The sequence below is a fragment of the Cryptomeria japonica genome, chromosome 9 (assembly GCF_030272615.1).
Source record: "Cryptomeria japonica chromosome 9, Sugi_1.0, whole genome shotgun sequence".
Lineage (NCBI taxonomy): Eukaryota > Viridiplantae > Streptophyta > Pinopsida > Cupressales > Cupressaceae > Cryptomeria > Cryptomeria japonica.
Window position 1 is genome coordinate 641,768,172 of NC_081413.1, and position 15,458 is coordinate 641,783,629.

The 15,458-nt window shown below is 37.2% G+C and overlaps 1 protein-coding gene across 4 annotated transcripts in view; it reads right to left on the reverse strand.

The window, feature by feature from the left end:
• The window catches only part of LOC131030978 (acyl-CoA-binding domain-containing protein 6), a 125,225-nt gene that overhangs the window by 17,668 nt on the left and 92,099 nt on the right, over positions 1–15,458 (reverse strand). For 3 of the 4 annotated variants that reach the window (XM_057961959.2, XM_057961962.2, XM_059211164.1), the window contains 2 exons: positions 13,722–14,366; positions 13,514–13,573 (listed from right to left, as the gene is read on the reverse strand). In XM_057961959.2, coding sequence (XP_057817942.2) covers positions 13,514–13,573; positions 13,722–14,366 — 705 coding nt within the window. The remainder of the gene's footprint in view (positions 1–13,513; positions 13,574–13,721; positions 14,367–15,458) is intronic. The other variant, XM_057961961.2, reaches the window with a different exon arrangement.

Below are 15,458 nucleotides of genomic sequence, written 5' to 3' on the forward strand. Positions count from 1 at the left end.
TCAAAAGGATATGAGGACAGCCTTGGAGAATGAGTTGTCTACAGCATCTTTGCAAGAAGTTCCACTTGAGACTTCTACATTAGAGGCCCAAGATATTAAGGTGGATGTGAAAATTGATCCTTTACCTAGTGGAGCAGCCACTAGTGTTTTGACTACACCTGATGGAGGAGACACTTTGCAATGGCATGATATCATCACTGATTTGTTTGAGGACAGCAGCATTATGTTCCATAATTCTTATGAGATTGCAATCCTTACACATGGAAGAAATTGTGAAGATGAGTCTACAAGTGTGGGGCATGAAGCTTGCATTGAAGGGGTGCTTGAAAAGGGTGAAGACTTTACACAATGATATGACAACTATTCTGATTTTGATAACAGCAGTCATACTTCTTTACATCAACATGAGGTAACCACATTGTCACATGAGGAAGATAGTATTATGGAATCTTTCTATGATAACACTCAAGTTGTGGGTGATAAACATGAGGAGGATAATATGGATTCAAGCCACAAAGACTATGCAATTGTTCATCATTCCAAGGAGGAATTCGGAGGCAAGGACAAACAAGTTGAAATCAGTCCCTATTTTTTGTGCATGAACAGCAGTGGTATGTCTTCACTTTCTCATGATATGGCAACCTTTAATTATGGAAACGGAAGTGACATAAGTGTTACTATGGTGGGTACACATGATGCAAGTAGAGGACATGGAAATTTTGATGTCGCATCTCATTTCAGGACAAGTTTCAGGCACTTTGGAGCATCTGATATGGAGGAGTCCCAAAGATAAACGGATGGCTAGAAAGGGCAAAGCAAGCCAAGTCGTTGGTTCAACAAACCAAGCTCCATCTTCAACACATTCATGACATTCAACACTCCATAGAAAATGATAGGCAAAGTTTGTCTAATTCTGGAAATTTTGTTGAGGTTGAATATTCTTTTGAGGGTGGTGATGATTTTTATGATGACACTCATAGTGGATCAGCCACTCAAGAGTTGTCCTTGGAGGGTAATAAAGGCAACCACAATCCATCTTTGGATTTGTTACCCATTTCATATGATATGGCAGCTATCTACTTGTTGGTTGGTGATTTAATCATCTTAGATTTGTCATTGATCGATGGCTGACCTACTTGGATTCCCATTGCACATCTTTCTTTGGCATGGTTCACATCAGCTATTGAGTTGATACAGCAGATTCAGTTGGTGGTGTTAGTGCTGGTGTTACAGGAGCTCTTTGGTAATAGCAAGGACATTACACATATCTTCCTTTGGGATCCAGGTCGAGTAGAGTTTTTCTTTACAGCTGAGATTGCTTGGGGACAAGCAATTTCAAGGAGGGCAAACTGTAACGTCCCCATTTTTTTGAAGGCAGAATAATTATTTATTTAATTAATTAAGTTGTCCCAATTAATGATATTTCTTAAGGATAGCTTAAATGATTATTTTAATTAAAAGTATTAAGTTAATTATTTATAAAGTTATCAAATAAATAAAAATTAAAAGTTAACTTTCTATTTCAGTAATTTAATAAAGTGACTTGAATTAATATTATATCATAAAAGTAACTTAAGTGAAATGAAATTATTTTAATATTATTTCTAGAAGCTTCTTGAAAGGCTGGAGAAAAAGTATAAAAGAAGGTCAAGTTAAGCTTCTAAGCATTGAGGATTTGATATTTGATTTGTAGTTCTTGTATGGAGAAGGAACCAGTTTGGGATTCTACCATTATTGAGTCTTTGGAAACGAAAACTCCCATTGATTACGCAATTTTGAGGCTGTGAAACTATCAGCTGAATTATTGCCAAAGGGTGGGCTTCATTCAAAGGTCCAATTTGTTTTACATTGGAGGTCTTACATATCTTTCACTAAAGCTTATTTTCAGCCATTGAAGGGGTTTCAATCTGCATATTCATACTCAGATTTTGGTTTGTTTTGGCACCTCCTTGCATCTGAATTTTGTGGGCATTGGCTCAGACTCTTCATAGCTGCTTGGAGATCGTTTTAGGAACAAATTGGGGGAGTTTCAAGGCTGCATTTATTAATTCATCAGGTCTGATATGCAACAGCAAGGGCACCATTGGCAAGACATATTTATTCATATCTTCATATTGAGGCATCGAGTGGTTGTGGGTATTGGTTCATTCACTTCATGTTGCCCATACAATCATTTCCATCACACTTTTGGGACAGAAGACTGCTGATATTATTTCATTTTGCATCTGCAATCCAAGGGCATGGGGTGGCCTCTAGTAAGGGGGCGATTTTGCATCTAGAGGGCTCAAAAAAATCCAATAAAAATCATTCTTCATTGAGACAGCCTCCTCTTCAATTCGGCATCTCTAAACCAGGTTTTTGAGCATTCATTGTTATTGAAGCAATTATTTTCTGAGCAACAGGTATTCAGAAAATTAGGGGCAGCCATTAGAGATTCAGTTACATCTTGTTATTACATCAATAATTGACATTGTTTATTCTAGAAAGTCTGAAATAGAATTTGAGAATTTAGTTGCAGCAGTAGTGCACTTCAGACTTCATTATTTCTGAAACATGTATGACAATCATTTGACAAAATGTCAACTTCAGAATTGATGCAATTTTGAGTTATTTTCCTAGAAGGTTAGCTTGTTATATGTTTCCTACATGCTTGCAAATCAGTTTATATAAGTTTCAGATTGTATGTGACTTGTTTGACAATATTCCTTGAATCAAAAACCAAAAACTGCATCAGAATCAATAACACACAGAATTATGCAAAGACTGTCCAGTGTCAATAACACGCAGGGTTATGCAGTCTGAAACTTGGAACAGCAGATTGAAGGTTTAAAAACAACTATTTGTCAATATTCCTTGCACTTATCAATCATATAACAGCAGGGGATATTACAAAGAGAGTCTGACATAATTGAAATTCATTATATGTGTCTTAGTAAAACAGATGAGAAATTGTCTAACATAAAGGTAATAAAATTGAGAGAAGCAATAATAAAGCTTAAGATGCCCACATTTACCAATTGATTGAAAACATAGTCATCTTTTCATATATATTATGTCTCCAAGTTCTCATCTTCAACTTTTTTTAGAAAATGGTGACAAATACACATCACCATCACCTATTCCAATACCTTCCCATCTACTTGTAACAAAGATTTTCATTTTCTAAGTGTTTCTTCACTAGGGCTACTTTAGCAGAAGAAACGAGGTAATTGTTTTGTCAATATTGGCTCTATCACTTTAAACATTTATATAACTATTTTGCTTCTATAAATTTCCTAGGCTTCTAGTCAACCAAATTTGCTAAATTACCAATCCTGGTACAAGTGAGGTTACAAGCAGGAGTATGGGTACCAAGTACAATAGTACCCCAAAAAAAATCTCCATGGCCATGTGTATGGGCTTGGATAAAAATAAAATTATATAATATGAAACAGTGATACTCATAATTGCCAATAAACATAATATTTAAATACCTTGTAATTTGCAAAATTGAATATACTCATAAATTCATAATTCAGTGATTTGAAAATGTAAATATACAGTGAAAATTACAATCAATATTTAAATAATCTTCATATTTCTCTTCATCGAAAACATCAAAGTGTAATAACTATGATGTTGAAAAACTATGTAGCAACGGTCGGATAATTCTTATCCTTGATCGTACTTCACTGTATTTGCATCAGGATATTATATGATGATTGATTTGCTCTATAAATCATTTCGGATTATACATAGCATTGTTTATATTTGTATATTGATTGTTAAGAGCGTTGATTGTTAAGTCATAGTATTGGTAACTAATTATACCGATTACTAATTGTTTAACCTTTGCGTATGATTACCATTGATTACCAATGGTCGTTCCTCCACATAGGAGTCATGACTCTATGTGGAATCATGTCGATCCCACATAGAGCCATGACTCTATGTGGACCACGTCTATATATCTCGGTCTATTTCATTTGATGTGAAATAGACGAAGTGGTAATAACATAGGTGCAGTCAATATTGTGGTGAAAGTTACAACACTCGACATCGTAGCACTTACAGCAGTCGATAATATTGTTCCAACACCAGTCGATATTTTGTGTATATATGGTGCCACATATGTATGTGGTCAGCGATCAAGACTATAGATATTTGGTATAATATATGCAGTACAAAGCATGATAAACCCTTCATATCGTGTGAGAACAGTGTGCGGTCTGCAAGCATAGTTACAGTATAAAGTATTCACCATATTCGAACTTGGACAGTTCGAATATCAAAATTAAGGAATTCTGATCTACCTATAACAGTGAATAAGAATTGCATTATTTCTAAGTTACTGGTTCGGATTCGGATTCAGGTTCAGATAATGATACATAAATAATAGCAGATAGATCATAAATCATAAATCCATAACTGCCAATGCCAGTAAATATTCTGATATTCATATATCGTAAATGTAATATCATATTCATAATTTGCAAAAAAGATAATATTCAAGTTTCAAGTTTCAACTGATTCAAGTTTCAAAATGTGAAAATGTGAAAATGTCATGACACATTAAAGTATAAAAAAGCATTAAAAAACTGTTTTTTTTGTTTTTTTTTGTTTTCTGACCCATGGGCCCTCTTTTTGGGAACCCACAAGCTTGGGTTCACCCGGGTCCACATAGGTTCGACTTGGGTCCCAACCAGGTCCTGCCCAAGCGGTTGGGTTCCCTGTGGGTCCTACCCCACAGGACCCACAGGGAACCCAGCCGCCTGGGCAGGACTCGGGTAGGACCCAAGTCCAACCAGGCTCGGACCAGGACCAGGCAAGAACCAGGACCCGGACCTGGCCATTTTCTGCAAGAACTGATATCTGAGCATTATTTGCAATACTGAATACATTAAGTTATCAAACATATATTATACATTGAATCAATTGATATTGAATACCTGAGCTAAAGTATTGCACACGTGTTATTAAAATTTAAAATTATCTACTTATTTAAATCTGATCAAATTCAACACTAGACTACTTTTTGTGCTTTATCACTCAGTGTAATTTTGTCAAACAGTTTGCTTGCAAGCTGATTACTATTTCCTTCTATGTTGTTTTGAAGTATATAGTAATGGCAATGTGTATAGATTTGATTTCAATACATGAATATTTCAATTGCAACTTGCTAAGAACTACAACAAAAATATTGGGCTCAACTTGCATTAACATTCATTCACAGTTCTAAATCAATAGTTTTGGAAACTATCAGCAGTACTTTCCTTAGATTCTCAGACAATATTGACAGAACAACATTGCAGACCTGAAAGTTTGTGATACACAGTTATATTGCAGTCCTAGTGTATGTTGGTGTCAGTCAAAGAACAACTCCAGCACTCTATCCATGTCAGCAACCACCGTGCTCAGTTTAGGTGTCTCAGACCCCCTAAGAAGTGCAGATGTAAACCAATAACTGAAATGTTGTCTGCAGCATTATTACCAGCAATTGACACCCTCTCGGTTGCTGATATATTTCCTCTCCAAACCCTCGCACACTTCCAGCAGTCACTTCCACGCAACTCCTGGTAAACCAGCAGTCTGTACTTAGTTTTCCCAGCATGGGACAGTCACAGGTTTCGGGAAGATATTCATAAACTGCCCCACATATGCCCAGCAGTCTCACAGTGTGCCCAGCAAGCAATGTGATTGGCAAAACAGCTCCTAAATCTTTATAAGCACTTCACACACAATCTGAAATATGTCTCAAAATCTTCTACCCACAATGAGCCCTTGATGATAGTTGAATACCAGCAATATAGCAGATACCGTAGCTGCGTCACTGTAGCAGCAAGATAACTACCTTGAAACTTGATTCAAATCCTCCTGACTGTGTCTCTTAACAGCAAAGAGAATGCTAGCATAGAGGGATTTCGTCCTCTAGGCCCAATAAGCAGATTTCCAAGAAACCCATAGCATAACATTAATCTCATCCAAGCATCCCCATAAGAGAGCTCTCAACTTCATTTTATAACTTCATCTTAGAAGTTGCTCATCTGCCCTATGAATGTGAGATAAATAACTTCCCTTTTAAAATATCATTTCTCACTTAAGTGAATAAAATGTACCTTTTAAAATTAAAGTGACTTTATAAATAAATGTACTTTAATGTAATTGTCACTTTATTAATTTAAACTCCCCTTTTCCTCTGAAAATGACCCTTTCAATAATATAATAATATTTTGACACTTAAGGCCACAGTTTTATGTGCCCAAGATTTAAAACTTTTTGCCCCGGCTCCAATGAGCTATAACACTAAGGTTGGAATTAAATATTTTAATTAAATTTAAGCAACCTTAGTAAAATAATTAAAATCACTCATTAATGCACCAAATTTGCGAAACCTTGTTAGAACTCATTGGAATCAAATTCCAATCGCATCGAAGCAATCCTAATGACGAATTATAGCAAATGAGGTTGATTGGCCGACTTACTAAAAATAGACGGCTTCTCCAAGATTCTTGGAGACCAATCCAAAGGTCAGAAACCACTTCGAAAGGGGCGTATAACTCCAATAAACCAATTGCGCTCATCGGAAACATCAAATTACTCATCTAAACAAGTTGATGTGAACCCAAAGTGTCAGCTACTAAAGCTTGCTAGAGAACCTAAAAAATTGGGGACATTAAACAAAGTCAACATGTGGTGAAAAGTCCTTAAAATTACTCCCCCGAACAGAAATTGATAAATCTGGATTTCAGTTGTTCAGGCGTTTATCACGATCAGCCCCTCCTTCTAGCGCCAATTCTGTTGAGCGCGGGAGGAGGGTAAAAAGCCTTAAGATGATTTCTTCAAATGCGATGCGACTTGACAAGATCCGACCTCCAAATGCTCAGCCCTCCTTCTAGCGCCATCTGTTGATGTGTCTTTTGTACACGACCAAACACAAAATAAAATACCTAAAGGTACCTTATCCTCTCTTGAACAAAGTTTCCCGACTGCTGAAGATCTCGCCAAAGGATCAATCGGAGTAACTCCAAGGTTCTGATATGTAGGTTCTCTACGTGTGGATAAGCTCTTTGTGGTACGATGTGATTTTGCTGGAATCACAAGGGGACTTACATTCAATGACCTGAACATCTGATTTGCTAGAATCACAAGTCCTATTTACTAACTGGAAGATAAAGAAATGGCAAAAGATACAAGGTTCAGGAAGTCTACTCTAAGACCTAGAATGCGAGAAGATGGATGAATGACTAGGTGGAGTCCTATTGGGCTGGGTCTCACCATCAAGTTGAACAATTCAACACCAACTCAGTGCGATCTTCTAAGGGATGTTTCAAATATGTCCAAATCGTACATCATCGGATACTAATCACCATTCAAGATAATGTGTGAACAAAAAAGGTGTTATGACTCGGGATTAAGCTCGTTCTATGCCAGTTGACCACGCAAGGCGCTCTTACAGTCAGCAAGAGGCTAGTGGTTTGGACTAGGTGGATTCCATGTGAGTGCATTCAATAACTTCTTTTATTTAATTTAATTATCTATCATCTAAAATGAAGATTCAACAAGAGACCATGCATATTACAAAGAAACAACACACTTCATCATAACTTCAATGAAAATGGAGTTTATTTACAATCAATGGCAACAATTTCTTGCCTTGTCCTCCTAATCTACTCTAATTGCTATTCTATCAGCTGACTATTCACTATTTCTAACTATTCAACAACTATTAACCTTTTACAAATGAGGAGCCAGGGTTTTATATAGACAACCCTTTACAAACAGACGGCTCTGATTGACTTAGAACCAATGGCTAGGAATGTCCTTGATGATGATGGACTGGAAGAGGTCGTCCTTGTCCCGGCTTGGTCTTCTTTCATCTGCAAAACAAACCACACATAATATATTCATTCTAACATAGCGTTTTCCACCTTAAATCATCAATAAGAGTTATCGAAATGAAGTTCTCTTGAAATCCTTCTCAGGGACAGGCCCCATAAAATTTCGCCCTGGACCCCGGCCAAGGACAGGACCTATTTGGGATTTTCGCCCTTGACCCTTGGAAGGGTTAGGAGCGAAATTCTTGTTTAAGCTCAAATTCCATCATTTTATTGGTTCAAAATGCCTCCAAGACAAGCATATGCTATCTTTCTCTTGTCCAAAGCCTAGGAATCCATGTCTTGACCCTCATCATGAGTAAGTTAGGTAAAATTGAGAATTTCGCTCTAGACACTTTGGAAGAGTCAGGAGCGAAATTCATTCTTTAGCTCAAAATCCTTACCTTTTGGACTCATAACTTATTCAAACACATGCCTATGGCCATCTTTAAGTCCAATTCACCTTAATCACTGTCCTGGCCTAGCACAAACTTAAAGGAAAAATGACATTTTGAGAATTTCTCTCTGGACCCTTTGGAAGGGTAAGGAGCGAAATTCAAGTTTTTCACTTGATATTTCATTTCCTTCACTCCAATCTATCGTGCAAGGCGAGAATACATCACTTTTCTTCCAATCATGCCATAGGGATCAAAGTTCTGGCTTCAATCAAGGGAAAAATAGGTGGTTTGAAGAATTTCGCCCTCGACCCTTTGGAAGGGTCAGGAGCGAAATTCATTTCTTGCTTGTTTTCCCTCATTCAACTCCATTCCTCTCACTTTGTTCTTACTTGATTCTCACCTTTGGATCTATCTCTCAACATAACAACACTTGCTTTACCTCAAAATGGCTAAAAAGGAGAATTTCGCTAAAAACCATGGCCAAGGACAGGACCTATTTAGGATTTCGCCTTGGACCCTTTTGAAGGGTCAGGAGCGAAATCCTTGTCCTAGCTCAAAATCTTGGCCACTGGTGGCCACAATCCATTCCAAGGCATGCCTAGGGGTCCTTCCAAACTCAATCTACCTTGATCCACACTTAGCTTGACACAAAAATGAAAGGAAAAGGTGGATTTTAGGAATTTCGCTCTGGACCCTTTGGAAGGGTCAGGGTCAGGAGCGAAATTCACCTTCTTGAGCTTATTTCATCATTTTTCCACTTCAATTCACCTCAAAAGGGCAAGGACATATCAATCTATTCCTATCCAGGCCATAAAAACCAAGAACTTGACTTGTTTTGAAAGGGAAATAGGTGCTCTTAAGAATTTCGCTCTGGACCCTTTGGAAGGGTCAGGAGTGAAATTCTCCTTCTAGGCAAAATCCTTCACATTTGGTGATCACTAACAACTCAAAGCCATGCTTAAGGACATCTCCAATCCTAATTCACCCTAACCCACACTTGGCTTGGCACAAAATTGAGAAAAAAGGGAGGTTTTGGGGAATTTCGCTCTGGACCCTTTGGTCAGGAGCGAAATTCAACTCTAGGCTTGACTCTTCATATTTTCAACTCCACTCTTCTTTGCAAGGTAAAAATACACCACTCTTCGCCCAAGGAACAAGGTTTGGGGCCTAGACATGGAAGCAAAAGAGGTTTATCAAGAATTTCGCTCTGGACCCTTTGGAAGGGTCAGGAGCGAAATTCTTGTTCGAAGCAAGAACACATCAAAGTATTTCCAACCATGCCACAAAACTCAAGAATTTGACCATCTCCAAGAAGAAAATATGAGTTTTCAAGAATTTCGCTCTGGACCCTTTGGAAGGGTCAAGAGCGAAATTCTTGTTCGAAGCAAGAACACATCAAAGTATTTCCAACCATGCCACAAAACTCAAGAATTTGACCATCTCCAAGAAGAAAATATGAGTTTCCAAGAATTTCGCTCTAGACCCTTTGGAAGGGTCGAGAGCGAAATTCTAGTTTTAGGACAAAATCTTTCACATTTTTACATCCCATCACTTCAAAAGGCAAAGACATGCTAATCCACTTCCAAATATGTCCAAGGAACTAGAATGTTGGTCTAAACAAGGAAGAAAATGAGGTTTTTGGGGAATTTCGCTCTGGACCCTTTGGAAGGGTCGAGAGCGAAATTTCCATTCTTGGACAAAACCCTCACTTTTCAATACTTCCAATCACTCCCTTAGGCAAGAACATATCAAAACCTTCACAACATGCCTTGGAAACTGAGACCTTGGTCTAATCTAGGAAGGAAAGGGTGTCTTCTGAGAATTTTGCTTTGGACCCTTTCGAAGGGTCAGGAGCAAAATTCATAAATTAGGTTGATTTCACACTCCATTGCCTCAACTCACCTTCTTTCAAAGGCTAGAACACCTCAAGGTCACTCCAACCATGCCTTAAAAGTCCAAAACTTGGCCATATCAAGGAAGATAATGAAGGTTATGTGAATTTCGCTCTGGACCCTTTGGAAGGGTCAGGAGCAAAATTCCTACTTGGGCTCATTTCTCACCTTTTCCTCCCTTTCTTGGCTTGAATATGACTTCTTAGGCCTCCTCCTACCATCATCAAGTAAAATTGCTCTCAAAGTGGCATTTATTTCAAGGTCTAAGTGAGAAAATAAGGTCATTCAAGAATTTCGCTCTCGTCTACTGACTGTTTCTTTTGAATGCAGTAGATTTGAATTTGTTTGGTTTTTGAATGTTTATGGATTTTTTGTGTTTTTTTGGTAATAATGAGCAATGATACAATACTAAAATAAACTCCTATGCTTAAAATAATACTGAAACAATAATATATTACTGCTGAAATTAATTTACGAGACTATTAAAGGAATGTTTGTTCTGTTTTATGGCCAATATGCCTGAAAAACAAATTCATTACAATGTAAGATAAAAACCTGATTTTTGCTGTCCCAGTAGATGAAAAAAATCTGCAAACTGAAAATTTTGATTTTTAAAATTTTTTTACTGTTCACACGGTACTGTAGCAGTCCGTATGGGGGCACTGTTCACGCGGCACTGTAGCAGTCCGTACGGCAGTGCTGTAGCAATCCGTACCGTACTTGTTAATCACCAAACTTCTTCAATAAATCTGCAATAATTTTTCATGAATTTATTCTTCAATTCTGCGCAATTAGATGCAAATAAGACCTTTGAATGAAGTCTTCCTGAAACCAAATATCACTGAATATTTCATCAGCTCAGATGGTGAACATTGAAGCAACTACGTCCTCCAATGGTGGCTGAAAACCCTAGTCTCCAGAGCAAAACCCTTTCAATTTCACAATGTCAAAATAAAAATAGCCATCCTCTTCTTTCCAAACTCAACGCTATATATCCTTTTTTTTGCAAATCGTACCCTAATCCTCTTAATTACAATTTTGCTTGTAGTTTCATTTAATTTCACTTTGGGTGTCAAAACGATTTTAATCATTAAATGGGCATTTAATTTTAATATTTCAATAGTCTGGCTCAGATAATTTAATTAAAAACATGGCCCCGTCTAATGATGAGTTGACCCTCAAGTTAAGTGATTATAATATAAAGTCACTTTATAACTTTATTATTAAATCACTTAATAATAAATGCTAAGTTATTCAAACTTGTCTAACTCCACGAATATTTTGAATTTAGCTATGCCGTCTGAAACTGGAGCTCACCAGTTGACCACCCATATGATCGTGATGTCTTCTAAAAATAGCAAGGGTCCATCTCCAACTGCTAAAAATAGCCTGGCCAAGCCAAACTCAAAGCAAAACTCATCATAAACAAACTCTGGCAACCCAGAAGTGTACTCTGCTCTGTCCCCGGAAGATCTCCATGCCAAGGTGACCCTCTATCCAATCCTACTAGCCTACGAGGGTCTTTGATAGGCTAATCACAAGCTAGAGTGATGTCTCTAGCTAGAAGGGGACATCACATCCTCCTAACATCATCAAGTAAAATTGCTCTCAAAGTGGCATTTATTTCAAGGTCTAAGTGAGAAAATAAGGTCATTCAAGAATTTCACTCTAGACCCTTTAGAAGGGTTAGGAGCGAAATTCTATTTAGGCTCAAATCTTGACTTCATTTCTCACATTTCTTCATCCAAACAAGTGTTTTGCCCTCAATAATGCCTGGGAATGAGTTAGTTCTAAGTTTGGGTCAAAGTAGAATGTCTTATGGAGAATTTCGCTCTAGACCCTTTGGAAGGGTCAGGAGCGAAATTGAAATTCGCTTTGGACCCTTTGGGAGGGTCAAGAGCAAGATTTGACATTTTGGTCTCTCCGTCAGGATTCATATATGGAATATAACATTTAAGTATACGTGCCATTTCCTTATATCTTTCTTCTTTCTTATACTTTAAGTTATATTCCATATATACTGTCAGGATGTTTGAGAGTGGTTTCGGACCTCGAGGAGTTATAATGCGAAATCTAGTTTTTGGAGGATTCTTCAATTTTCCAGACTTAGTCAAATTTCAGGATCAGGAAGACATTCCAGACTTAGCCAAATTTCAGGGCATTTGAAGATCGGGATGACATTCCAGACTTCATCACTCACCAACTTGACCTAACTCAAACATTCAAAGAGGATATTCACTCACCAAGCAAGACACAATTAGCAACAAGAGCAAAACCAGGCCCTAAGGAAGACTTTCAAAGAAACCCTAACCCGGAGCATCCACTGACTCACCTTTAGCTAAAACAGAGCCTGCTACCTTAGTGATCCCTCTGGCAACACTCAGCATGCAAAGGCTAATAGACAAAACCCTAACAGACCCAAAAACAAACCCCAGAAAGCAAAAAAGTAGGGGTCCCCATTTGCAATGGGGCGATGTGTGAATACGTCACAACAGGACCCAAACCCAAACCAGACCCATACCGGTAGGGGATCCAGCTGTACTTATGACCAATATATGTACTGAATTACCAAGAAACAACTACCATATGTCAGGAAATACTTTATTGTGACCTTGATACAATTTTCGATATGATCCGAATTCAGATTGTGATTATTCAGCAGCTATGGCCTGGATTCAATTCCATGCCAAGATTGTATTCAAATATATATTAGCACATTCAATACATAAATAAACAATATCTAGGACCATATATGCCCATAGAAAACATAACTAGATAAAACAAGAATATGCCCTGAAATATCTAGATACAACTTCGGATACAGACAAGATTCCTATCACAGTGACATATCCTGCAGATACAGCCTGGATATGACAGTGCTGTACCAGGGCTTTGTCCAGAAACATGATGGCATACCTGTACATATTTGATATGTATATGTATCTTGGCAGGTATCTGCACCCATTTACATATCAGATATGCTAGATATGCCATACAACACGCTCCCAATGCCTCACTCTATAACTTGTAGCCAACAATAGAAGTGTAGTTTTAATATGTCACATCAACAGCACAATGTTAGTGTCATCAGCGCAGTCCCAGAGGAACATGATATCACATCACAGTTTTGACAATACCACAAATATGCAACATTTTACTATCTATAAACATAATGTGAATATTTTAGAACTTCCTAGAGACCTTTAGAGTAAATACAAGATACAGTGTTTCTTATGAATGCATTGTTTTATTGACTATAGTATTTTACACTTTTATCTCAAAAATTGTGCGCTAATGGTTGATGGTATAAAAATGAATGTTTTAAATAAGCTATAAAATTATAATTTAAAATAAGCAAGTATCAAATTACCTGAAGTTGAAATGCCCTTGTTCTCTCACCTGTAAGAATTCCTCGTGTTGTATGCAGTTCCTAAACAATATTTGACACAACAATAAACATATTACTTTATGTAGTTGTGAGAATGATCATAATCTCCTTCCACCCTACTCTTTTCAAGATATCCCATACAATAATTCTTGCTCACATTTTAAAAAGTGTGATGATGAACTGGGCATACCTTCTGAGTATCATCTAGAACTGCCTTGAGGAATGCCATATCATGCTCAAGCCTAACATTTTCTGCATGGACAACATTTGATAGACTGTTTGCTTCTTCCTGCCCAAGTTCAGCAGCTATGACCTTTTCTTTCAAAACTTCAATCTCCTTCAAGGCTTCTGACAGTGCTGTCTCGGATTTTTGCTGGAGTTTTAAAACAGATGATAGACCCTTTTCAGCTGCCTCTTTACTTGTTATTACAGTAGACAATTGATTTTCAGTAATAGCATTCTTCTTGAATGCAGCTGCTAGCTTTATTTCATACTGCTCTTGGATATCTGATAATGATCTTCCTTCAACATCAATTTCTGAATCAAAATAACCACCTTGCGAATCATGAGCTAACTGAGCCCTATTCCTAGATACCTTCTCTAAAGGAAGATGTTCACATCTTCCAGACAGGCATTGACTTCTTGAACTTGGCTCCAATTTTTGGCATGTTACCTGCCAAGCTAACTGTTCCTCTATCTCTGCACTGCCATTCTCTTTTGTTTGAATTATTTCATGATTATCAAATTCAGGAAGAACTTGTGAGTCAGCTTCAGGAAAAGATACCACTGCATTTGTCTGCCTAGCAGTTTCCATCTCTTCAAAATGTCTGCTTCCCTGACACATACATTGTGGACACAATAAATATGTACTCTCTAGAATCTAATGCTCAATCAGTATTTGCCACAAGTGACCTGGTTGAAGGATAAAAACTGCTGATATTACAATGCCAGGATTTCATGTGAAAATCAAATATAGCAAGAATGGCAAGAAGGATCTCTTTCAACAAGAAAAATGATTACCAAAGGATCAAAACAGTTTAGAAAATGAAAGAAAGAAACTATATTAATGTTTGAGGAAAGTAGATCAATGAAACTCTAATTAGCAGATTATTTGAATTTGCAGTCATTACTGCTATTTATATTATTGTCGAGGCAAGATGGATTCAGAGTTGCAATGATGAAACTGGAAAGCAAATGTAGAACCTTATCTGGATCAGAAGATAATTGGGTATACCAAACAATGCAGAAAGTCTAGTGCCATCTGCCAAAACCTCAATGCATAAATTCACTTACAATGCATATACATATATGCTGATAAATCTTATATCATATATGCTGATAAACCTTATATTTATAGGTACCATTGTAAGACATATCCATAATTTTAGCAAGACCAATTTCTGACCAGTTTGGCAACAATTGCAAGATAGCATTGGAAGACTTTGGTCAAATAGCTCTCCATCGACAGCTCTTTATTTAAAAAAAAAAGAAACTTCTGTACAAATGAAATTGATGAAGATGCAGTAATTTATCCAAGTTCTATTTCCATGATCTTACCTCAAAATATTCAAGCCTTGCCTTAGGATACAGAATACAACTACTAAAAGAGATCAATTCACAGAAAAACAAACTTCATGATCAAATCCAAAAATGGAAAGAATGGATACAAAAAGAATTGTAGTACATGAAACAAAAATCAACCGAAGTTGGGTATAATTGATAATAATAATGAAAACCAGTGGGCCAACATTTGAAAGTGAAACCAAACCTCTGACTCATCCAAATGAAGAAACTAATCCATACAGGAAGCTAGACAAAGGCAAAACTCAAATAACAAAAAATCAATGGCATTGTAAAGAGGGATCTAGATCCTCTCCAACAGATAAGTAAGCTGTAACTCTGCAAATGATTCTGCTACACTTTGATC